Raw genomic sequence first — 11,217 nt, 5'->3', positions numbered from 1 at the left:
ATAAAGCTTGTGGAGTTGTGTCATATACTGTTATATCATGACATGTTTTACATGATTGCTGTAACACACACAAAAAATACAAGTTCATCCATAAATCTTATATTTTTAAATGATGTTCTGCTCCAAAATACCATGTCAGTATGTTTAGACCACAGACAATTGTATTTCTTAATTTAAATTATTTATTGCATTAACTCTTCTGACACATACAATCAAATATAAGGCCAGACATGGTGTATACACAGAATTATTTAACAACTTTGTCAAACTATTAACAAAAGAAAAACATGGTCAGGGAAAAGATAACAAAGACATATAAAGGCTATTAATTTATGTAAGGTACCATAATAGTGAATGTCTCAGTCCCACTGCCTTTACAAACATAGATGAATTACATCCAAACTAATAATTTGGCTGGATTTTTTTTCTCCTTTTAACATTTTGCTAAATTAACAATTCACCGGCTTATCTTTGTATATTAAATGCAACACAAAAATATAAATGGAAACACCATCTTTGACTTCACTTAAAAGTAGAGCTGTATACATTCGGACTGATTATATATATAACTATTGAAACATAAGGAACACTATCAATGGATTACCTTGATTAAAGTCATTTGAATTAGGTGAGAAAAGTTGGATTCTTGGACACGATGATGAGTGTCAAACTGACATATGTCATAGTTACAGGGGTGGAGACGGATGTAGATCTATGTATGAATCAGGTGTAAGTTAACGGACGGCCCACCATGTCACCACTAACCAAAAAACAGCAACAATCACATCTTTTATTTAACAACTTCACTTGCTGCATTAAGTAACAAAGCAACATATTCAATTTGCTGTACAAAAAAAAATCAGACATAAAATTTAAAATATTCACAACCCCATTAAAAAAAAAAAAGACAAAAAACATACTTTTTTTTTTTACACATCTTCTGGTTCTGTTCACATCGTCATTGGGAGTAAATGGTTTTACCCCAAAATTAAAATAATAGCCTAAAATGATACAAGTTCCACTGGCTCTTCTTTTTGCACAGTATCTTCCTGCTTTTGTGGGCTTGTGTCGCCACTTTCTGCATCTTCATGGTCACCTAAAAAACACGTTTTACATTACCAAACATACATCAGCAAGAAACCATAAACATTTAAATTTAAGATGAAGAAGTCATACTCGATGGGATCCGGTGTATCTGGACGAGTGTCGTGTGATTTCCGTTGGTTATTGGGGGAAGCCGGGGAACGGCATCTTGAAAGATCTGCTCATCATCTGATTCCACCAGATCCAGCACGTCTCCTCTGTCCTCCACTTGCCTAGAGAACATGAAACACGATTATGGGCTATATAACCACAAATGATGTGACTCTACTTCACATCTTGATAGGGATTATTTTTATGCTGCCTCAACAATGCCTGTGTCCAAATGCTAAGAAGGTCCGGGATATTTCAAGAAAGTAGTGAATTCACACCGTGTATGGATTCAAAAAGTGACAATGGTCACACGCACATGAGACTCCACAAGGGTCCACTTTAAATTAGCTGAAATGGGATATACTGTATATATACACACACACACACACACTTCCTTTTATCTCCTCAGTGATACAGTTGTAATATAAGAAAAGTGTCAATAGCACGTTTATAGCAGGAAATATGAACAATTAACTACCAAAATAAAAATATAATAAACTAATAGGATTAATGTAAAACACTGTGGACAGCTGTAGTTGTTATGAAATTAACTTTATAAATAAGACATCTTGTATGACAAAATAATTACAATGAAATCAGTGTTGCAGTATGTAAGTGTGTGGTTTCAATCCCTTTCATTTACTCCACTTGTGTAAACTGAACAAGTTAATGTGAGATACTCACCCAAAGCCACCACCTGAAACAACAGGATAAACAGAAATTGTGACATCAGTATCCGTGGATTTGTATGATAAACACTTTTGTTGTGATTTTAACATTACAAATGACATTTTAAGTCACGTTGCTTGCGTTGGTAATTGCATCAGTTGAGCTTTGACTGTTACCGAGGCAAATTCGATGTCGGTTGGAGTAAATGGTTTTGGCGATGATGACGGTTGATCCCACGATCAGAGCGGCTATAAAGATGCCGATGATCACTCCTGTGTATGTGGAGGAGGCTGTGGAGAGTAAACAGGACAGCACCAAATTATTAGGAGGCGGAGAAAAGGGAGGAGCAGCAGGTTTATCAGCATTCCAGCGGTGGAGTCGACACCTGCAGTGACTGGCTTTTTGTTTCAATCCCTTGAATGTTTAATATGTACAGTTTGCACTTGTTTACATAAAAATTTACAACGCCATAAAATGCCAAAGAAGATTTAATTCCCGAAATATTTCCTCTCATCCCACACTCACTTTTCACAGTGAGGTAGACTTCCAGCTCGGTGACGTTAAGGGTGTTCTCGCTGCGGCAGAAGTAGACGCCTTCGTCGTCCTTGCTGATGTTGAGTATGGTCAGCTTGAGGACAGGGCCTTCCTCAGACAGGACGTACTTCGACCCGGGAACAATATATTCCTGCTGCAGCCCCCTTCTCCATGTGGTACTTGCAGGGGGCATGGACACGGACTCGGAGCAGGTTAGCGTTATGCTGGTCCCCTCCAGTGCCGTGGCTATCGGCTGACCTTCAGGGTACGGAAGCTCTGGAAGAGTGAGGGGAGAAACACAAGATTCTTTTCAGATGCTTCTTTCTTAAAACATGACTTGTTCAAAGAGTCCACTTCGCTTTCATTTTACACTGCCATGAGAATCCAACTGCCATCCCAGGGTTTGACATGTGATTTATTTATTTGATTAATATATATGATTATAGCTACAGAATCATTACCACACATTAGAAATGGGGGAAAACAGCTAGCCCCGGTCGGCCCAGAAGTTAACAAACACAGCCTAACAGCATCCACTAAAGCAAAAGAGCACAGATGTAAAGATAAAGTTTAGAATGAAGAACTTGAAAACGAATACACAAATTTAGCAAAAGATAATCAAAAAAACTTATCTCAACTATTTGATGAATCAAATGACGTTTGGGCATGTTTTAGAGAAGATGACCTAACGGACATCAACACGAAACCTTTCATGAACTGCACAGTGATTGAAAACGTACTCGTATCATGTGTACTTTGCAAAATGTCAAACAAAGGTGATCAGCAAATACAAAACCCAGATACACTTCTCAAGAGTTTTACACAATCCTGTCCTATGTTAACCTGTCACCACAGAGTGACTCACCCACTGTGCAACACAACACTAGTGTCCATTGTGTGCACACGGTTGTACTTGAATTCAGCAAAGCTAATTATGATTATTATTATAATAATCATAATTATTATAATAATAATAATTATGGAAATCAAACACGAAGCTGATAAATACTTAAGTCTTGACACTACAATGCAGTTTACTCAGTGAGTTAGAGCACTGATCATGTGATGTGCTTTGGTCACCTCCTTCAGCAGAGCCTCATCACCTGAGGCTGCCAAGTGCAGCAAGGGACAGCAACTATAATTATTACAATCATAGTTTGACATTCTGAAATATTTGCTATATAAAGCTGGGGCAGGGAATATAATTGATAAATAACTTCTGCACCTCATCTAGGCTCCACTTACTGCCATGAGGAAGTGTGGCCCATACTGACCACTCATGTGCCCTGAGTGGAAATGTTGATATTCCAGCAATGGCAACAGCTATTCTGCAAAGCAACCTAGCAAACAAATTAATAAACACAATAAACTGCATGGGTGGAGCCTTTCAAAGACGAGGATATTGCCTCCAGTCTGTCTGTGCTTGTCTGATGGGAGGACCTCAGGACAGACAGCCTCCATCCCAAAACATTATTACTAACAACCTGAGGATGAAAGTCAACAAAAATAATGACTAGAGGGGATTTAAGGGATTTTTTTTAGAGAGAAATGTTTGTATCAAGTCACACTAATGGTTTTGTGTTTCAGTTATTAGCACTAGCTTTCATTTTCATTTGAACAAACATCTACCAGATAAGGTGTCTGTGGTCAATTATCAACAGAACTTTACAACTTCTTTTAAATGTCAAACCATGAATCAGAATCCTGTTGACCTCCTGTTAAACAGTGTTAAACTTGTAGCGTGGCTCTAAAAACCGTACTAAGATTACTGAGTGAACACTGTAGAGTCTCACCGTGGCTCAGTGGCCTCTTAAGTGGAAAGTACATAAAGAATTCAGTGGTTGCATCTCACGCTTGTCGTAAGGCACATTTCACCACAGCAAACTTACTGAGGGTAAGGGAACACGACTTCTCCTTCCCTGGAGCGAGTGTCAGGTGCTGGCCCATGCACCACACAGTCTGGCCATCGGACAGCAGGGAACGGTTCAGAGTCACCGACAGACTGTCCGTCACTTCTGTTGCATAAATGTGTTCATTCCTGCGAGCTCCTTGTTCGCCTCGGTCTTCCCCCAAGAGCAGAGTTGGGGTGGGATATGCTCCAAACCAGGTGCAATTGAAAAGGATATGGGATGGGTCCTGAGCTGGTGTCCACATACACTCTGGGTGCCGGTCCGGGGCATCTGGTCAGGCCAAAAGCATCAGTAAGGAACTTAAAGTACACAAACAAATGTACGATTACTTCACCCAGGACGGTCAGCCCAGTTGGCAAAGAAAAATGTCAATTCCAAAACAATTGACCCCAAGAATTGATTGAATTGCTTTAACTTAACGTGTTTATGCCAGGACACAGTGTCTCACTCATTGTCTACCACTTTATCCTCAGGTTGCGTGGAGCTGGAGTCAATCCCAGCTCCACGAACAAAGATGGGGTGCACCCAGGACAGATCGCCAACACTGAGACAAACAACCATTCACTCTCACATTCACACCTACAGTCAATTTATAGTGTCCAGTTAACCTAATGATTGTGGACTGCAGGAGGAAATCAGAGCATACCAACACGCATACAGGAAGGCTCTTGGACATTTTAACAATAAAGGAAAAAATATTTTAAACTAAGGTATTGGAAGTTATCATTTTTGTATTAGCCTTGTGATTTGTATTGGCAGAAATTTGAAAAATCTGAAGCACATTTCTTCTTGATGGTACTCACAGTAAACCAGCAGCTGAGAGCTATTGTCAACGGTCTGATGAGAAACGGTGTTGTGGGCGCTGCAGCGATATTCTCCCTGAGCACTGGGCTGGATGTCTTCTATCCTGTAGTCCAGCCAGGATCCAAGCGTTCCAATGAGCGACATGTTGGCGAACGAGGCTCCGTAAAAGCCCCAGATCAGACGCTGAGACGGGTAGGAGGAGCCGGAGCAGTTGAAGAAGACAGTGGAGCCCTGGTAGACGATGAGCGTCCCGTTGGACAGAGCGGTGGCTGGGCCAATGGACATAGATGCAATTTCTGGACTACCTGAAAGAAACATGTGCAGGGTATTACAACTGTGTGAATATGAGCAAATGTCTATTACATTCAAACTAAAGCTGATCGATTTTGAATATATATCTAACTGCCATCATTTTAACAGGAAGGGTCGTCATGGGTGCTGTGTCTTCTTATTCTTATTTTCATTTGAAAAACATATTTAAAATGACGATTACTGTGTGATAGTTGTGCAGATCTGTGAGGAAACAAAGATCAGTCTGTAGAATAAGATGTATATAGGTCAAGATAATTAATCAAAAATGATATTTTGACAGACATTTTGGCTTTAACAAATATTGTGCCTCCTGTGATTTCATGCAATTTTGATTAATTGTTCAGCCCTAATTCAAACCATTGTCAAATTGTCTTCACACAAGGTTGATCTCACAAGGACTCTCTCTGTATTTCTCGGTTGCTGGAGCAAAAAAAATTGTGATAACTTTTCCATACAATGTGCATGCGGTAATCTACATTTGCAAGTAATCTGACCCAACATGCATGTTTTCCATGTGCTTGGAAAGCCTGAAGAACCTGTTTGTTCACAGGTTTACATGCTGCAATCAGCGCCGACTCTAAGCATGGGCCATATAGGTGGTCGCGTACGGAGCCTGAGGTTCACCACAAAGAAAAAAATAATACTATGTATATGTATATATACACATACATATACACACACATGTGTTTCAGGTGTGTCATGCCATACATGCATGCGTAGTGCACACTTAAAGTAAACAGTGATGACGAGTTTCGATGACAGAAGCAGTATGTGTTATTTCTCTTCAAATTAATAGGTGCACAGGGGAGAAAAGGGAGAAAGAGGAGGAGGAAAATAAAGCCAAACATAGTATGTGTTGTCTTTGACTGACAAGATAAATAACATTCATGACTTCATAACAAGTTTGGGGTACGTGTTAACGTCTCTGGCCTGCCCTGTGAGTGACCCTCAGAATCACTGTAACTATTCAAGTGACAGCTGCCAGTGCAAAAAGGAGCTCCTCAACAATAAAGCTGATAAAGACCTATATGAGACGTACAATGTCTCAGGAGTGACTTCAGCAGAACACACTAGCATAAATCAAGATGTTTCTCAGATGATACTATTTCATGACACAATTGATGACTTGATTGATGAAAAGCAAAGATGTGTTAGATGTGTCACATTTAAATTATCTGTAATGAAAGTGTTTTTTTATTTCTTTGACTTTTTTGCAAACTTTGCTTGCAGTGTCCATACTTCTATTCTAAACTTCACTCTTGACTAATTGACCAGCCGCCTGGGGCACTGAAATGCATAGGGCCGGCCCTGGCTGCATTAATAAAGAATAGTGGAATAGTGGAACTCACTGGCGACTTGAAGCAGGACACGTGCGTGGAAGGTGTTGTTGCCAGGTAATGTGGAGCTGCACAGGTAGGTGCCTTCATCTCCACGGATCACCTTCATGATGTTTAGGCTGCCGTCCCGCAGCACCGTGAGCCGCTGGGCTGCGGGGTTCGCGGCAGAAGAAGAGTCGCCGCCTCTGACAACTTCTTGTCCATCTTTCAACCACGTCGTGAGAGACGGTGTCACATTACCGGCGGTGTAACACGGAAGTAGAGCGACGTCGCCCGGTGCTGCTGTCAGTGCCGTTTCGGTGTCGCTGTCGTCCGAAACTGCCACTTTAAGAAGGAGAGAAAGAAAAGCAGAAATCACTTAACTGTGATTTTTACACTCACCTGTCGCACCTGTTTGTCTGTGACAACAATCAAAAAACTCACCTGTTGCGCATAAGCACAAATACAGAAGCGCTGCAGTCGTGACCGTCTTCATGATAACTTCTCTACATCGCCTTCAGAGTGAACAAAAGACGTTCAGAGTCAAAAACCTGTCTGACCAGTCCACCTGTGTGAGTGTGTGCGCGCGCGTGTCTGTCTGCAGCCCAGTGGACACCAGTCCTCCCATTATAACCCACAGAGAACCGAGGACACGGTCAGAGGACGTGACCAATCTGACATGATGTGCCTGCTTCAGTTTCTTTGATACCGCGTTCAACCTCGTAGCGCTTTGTTTACAGAACATGCTAATCCGGAAACTATGCCACGAACAAACCACACCCTAACCTCACCTTTTTAAAGCGACAGTACACTCTGTGTGCGTGTGGGTGTGTTTGGTCCAGGTATTACTAATGTTATGGAGACCTAAACCTGTTAATTCACCACATTATTACAAGAGCAAGTCCCAATAATGTAAAGTACTACATTTTAAGGTGAAGACATGTTTTAACTTTAGACTGCGGTAGGGTTAGGATTTGGGTAAGGCCAGTAGTGTCCACATGGAAACAGATTTAGGTGAATACGCATCCTTTTTTTGGCAGAGATATGTTCCGTCCACTCTGAGACGGCGTTTTAGGAGACCTGAAACAGTATTTTTTTGAAAACGCCTCCCAGAGTGGGAAAATCTCAGAATACACTACTTTAGGAAAACGATGACGTAATACTACCCCTTGCAATGTCATTCAGTGTTACCAACTACTGTCAATGAAAAGTAACTAAAGTCAGCCTGAAAAGATGTTAAATATCACAAGGACACATCCTGTCTTTACAGATTTCATACACAGGGGTGAAAAAAGTGTTTAATCATACAAAAAAGAGAGAGAAAACAAAATTGTAACACTTCCATAACCGTATTGTTATCAGTGAGGAGGCACTGATACTGATCGGAGGCACTGTAAAAACACTTGAACCCTGGAAAATACAAATATATACCTCTACGATTACTACTGCTATTACTGGTTCACAATAATTCAATCTTCTATTTTATATATTTATATTAAGAAACATTGTATTTTACAAATGCCATTGTAGTGTTGACAATTCACAGCTTTTTCAGGGCTAAGTAATCAACAATGCAACTGATACATTTCTAAATGTATTACCCAAGCCCAGATAAATTCAGCATGAAAATAAATAAAAATAAAATTAATTCAAATAGAAATGTGGATCACTGAAAAAGTAGGTACTTATCACACAGTCTTTGACAACCACGCCTTTGTTGCTATAAAAAGGGATTTCAGCATGGAGAAAGTGTGTTAAAGAATGTAAACAGCAGCAGGGCTGATTGACAGCAATGTGAGCAAACTATGTCGCAGTGAGGCGACAGCACCCTCTGCCGGCCAACCACAGATGCTGCTAAAAGTGATGTTTTAGTGTAGGTCAGAATTTGAGGGGGAAAAAATGCATATACGGCATTGTTTAAAACAAAAACTTAATGTGTCTACATATTGATTTAATATTTCACTATGAGGGAAGGTCAACATGTATTAAGACCTGGTTTTAGGGTTAGGGTAAGGGGCTTAGGGAATGAAAATGATGAATCTTCACTAAGATATAATAACAAGTTTGTGTGTGTGGCTGACTATGGTTTAAGCTCATGTATGTTCGAGAACGACCTGGAAAAAGTGCTCCGCTCTCTTATAAATGCTGGTCATAATATCGTGAGCGAATGCGTAAGTACAGATTCCACACCGATGTGAGGCAGCAAAGGGAGAACGTGCGTAGTAATCTGCTTCAAAGAGGGAGAAGAAGAATCGCTCATTTTCTTATACAGTGGTTCATGAACGCAGCACAGCTCAGTCAGCAGCGTCTACGAGACAGCGACTATACACAACATGCCAGTAGACGTGAGCGAGTGGTCCGGCTCTCTCGAGCTACAGCAGGTTGATGAGAAGCCAGCTCTGCCCCTGACAGTTAAATACGGCTCCGTTGAAATAGACGAGCTCGGCAAAGTGCTCACCCCAACACAGGTTCGTCATTTAATTCATGTTGGCTAGCCACGCTAACAACTTTGCTAACTTAGCATTGGTTCTGGGCGTTATCTCAAAAGCTACCATGCGAGCAACGCACCAAACTGACTTTATTAAAAAAAAAACAAAAAAAACTATGATTTGTTGTTCTTATTCGTTGAAGTTGCTAATGTTTTACAACAAAGAATGGGATTATATAACTCCTCCAGTTTGTCTGCTGCAGGTGTAAAAGACGGCAAACAGCGCCGCTAAGTGGCCAACGTAGCTGCAAACACCCACAACCCTTTACTAGAACGTTCCTGACTACGTTGTTCCAGCAAATTTAACTATGAACAGGGAAACGAAACATTTTCAATATATATTTTTGATAAAAGGACCCCAACTTGGTTTTAAAGCATGTTATGTTAAACATAATCATTCATACCACTTTACCTAAAAGCCATATAAGAAAATCATCTGCAATTTTCTTTGGCAACCCCCTGCAAAATAATCATCATTTGTCCATCATGTGTGTCTGGACTCAGACACTTGAAATGGCTCATCGAAATAACAGTTGTGTCTGACCTGCAGGTGCAGAGTAGACCCACCTGCCTCCAGTGGGAGGGATGTGACTCCAGTAAGATGTACACCCTGGCTCTTACTGACCCTGATGCTCCAAGCAGGAAAGAGCCCAAATTCAGGTGAGAGGGGCAGTTAACAGTTTGAGCACAACTTAGTAAAACTTGAGTATTGAATGGATACTTGCAGTGAGTTGGCAAAATAAAAAAGGGAAGGTTTCACTTTAGAAGAAACCACCTCTTTCTTTGTATAAAAGAAATGTTAGATCTTGAAATTAAGATTTTGTTTATAGCCCGATGAAGAAAGCTTTGACAGATGTTTGAGCTCTGTGAGTTCTTAAGTTATTTGATATTTGTGTGCACCTTCCCTTCCAGAGAGTGGCACCATTTTCTGGTGGTCAACATGAAAGGGAATGACATCTCGTCTGGCTGCGTGTTGTCGGACTATGTGGGCTCTGGTCCTCCTAAGGGCACAGGTAAGAGAGACTGAAGCTTTGATCCTAGCTTTTTATCCTAGAGCGCAAACTTTGCTCAAGGTACGATATGATAAGAATTATTTGGGTGACGGATTTTCGCTGTTTCAGGGGCCTGCCTTCAATATAAAGCTATCTCCATTTACACAGTTACATGTACTGTATATCTATTTTAATGATATTCTGCTTTTGTCTTTTGTGAATAGAAACAATGTAACATTATTTGTATGATACATCCTTCATCTGAAAATGCATCGTGTCATGTGACTCAATCTGTTTATGCCATGGTGGCAGGAAAGGCATACTAAGTCACCGTTAACCTTAAACTGGATCTGCAGCCTGGTCACAACAAGTTCAGGTTTTTTTTAAGAGATCGTTCTCCAGAAACAGCAATGTGATGTATTCTTTGTCTGCCTCAGGTCTGCACAGGTATGTGTGGCTGGTGTACGAGCAGCCAGGCAGCCTGTCCTGCTCAGAGCTCGTCCTCAGCAATCGCTCGGGAGACGGCCGTGGCAAGTTCAAGATCCAGAGCTTCAGGCAGAAATACAACCTTGGCGCTCCGGTGGCTGGAACATGCTACCAGGCGGAGTGGGACGACTATGTGCCCAAACTGTATGAGCAGCTGGCTGGAAAATAAATAAAAACTTAATTCTAGAACTCTCAGCACTAGGAATTTCTGATGGTTTACAGGAAATTCCCACACTTGCAAAAGTTAAAAGAAAAAACCCTTTGTTTGCCACTGATAATATCCTCTTTTCCCGCTGTTGCCTTCCATGCTGTAACAGAAATAAAAACTCACTGTTACTTAAACTAATTTGCAATAAATCAGTTTAACACTGATTTGTGTGGAAATTATTTCTGATCATGTGGCAGACGTTTTGTTTAGAAACTCATTAAACCTGTTTAAATCAGCAGCTTTCTTTTAAACTACTTCCTTTGTTGACAGAGTATTAAGGGTTTGTGTTGGACATACATTACAC

The 11,217-nt window shown here is 40.8% G+C and overlaps 2 protein-coding genes across 2 annotated transcripts; one reads left to right on the top strand and one right to left on the bottom strand.

The window, feature by feature from the left end:
• Positions 1-169: 169 nt before the first annotated feature.
• On the bottom strand, positions 170-7,501 carry vsig10 (V-set and immunoglobulin domain containing 10). Its single transcript, XM_044027065.1, has 9 exons — positions 7,184-7,501; positions 6,773-7,084; positions 5,111-5,416; positions 4,287-4,577; positions 2,389-2,673; positions 2,040-2,153; positions 1,879-1,891; positions 1,177-1,316; positions 170-1,096 (listed from the first exon to the last, which is right to left on the bottom strand). The coding sequence occupies exons 1-9, from the start codon at positions 7,233-7,235 to the stop codon at positions 1,002-1,004; spliced, it is 1,608 nt and encodes a 535-aa protein (XP_043883000.1). The 5' UTR covers positions 7,236-7,501; the 3' UTR covers positions 170-1,001.
• A 1,493-nt stretch (positions 7,502-8,994) lies between these two features.
• pebp1 (phosphatidylethanolamine binding protein 1) lies at positions 8,995-11,077 on the top strand. Its single transcript, XM_044025526.1, has 4 exons — positions 8,995-9,207; positions 9,778-9,887; positions 10,140-10,240; positions 10,657-11,077. The coding sequence occupies exons 1-4, from the start codon at positions 9,073-9,075 to the stop codon at positions 10,872-10,874; spliced, it is 564 nt and encodes a 187-aa protein (XP_043881461.1). The 5' UTR covers positions 8,995-9,072; the 3' UTR covers positions 10,875-11,077.
• Positions 11,078-11,217: the final 140 nt, after the last annotated feature.

This window comes from Solea senegalensis, linkage group LG5, assembly GCF_019176455.1.
Source record: "Solea senegalensis isolate Sse05_10M linkage group LG5, IFAPA_SoseM_1, whole genome shotgun sequence".
Classification (NCBI taxonomy): Eukaryota; Metazoa; Chordata; class Actinopteri; order Pleuronectiformes; family Soleidae; genus Solea; species Solea senegalensis.
This window is presented reverse-complemented; position numbering and strand designations above follow the sequence as displayed.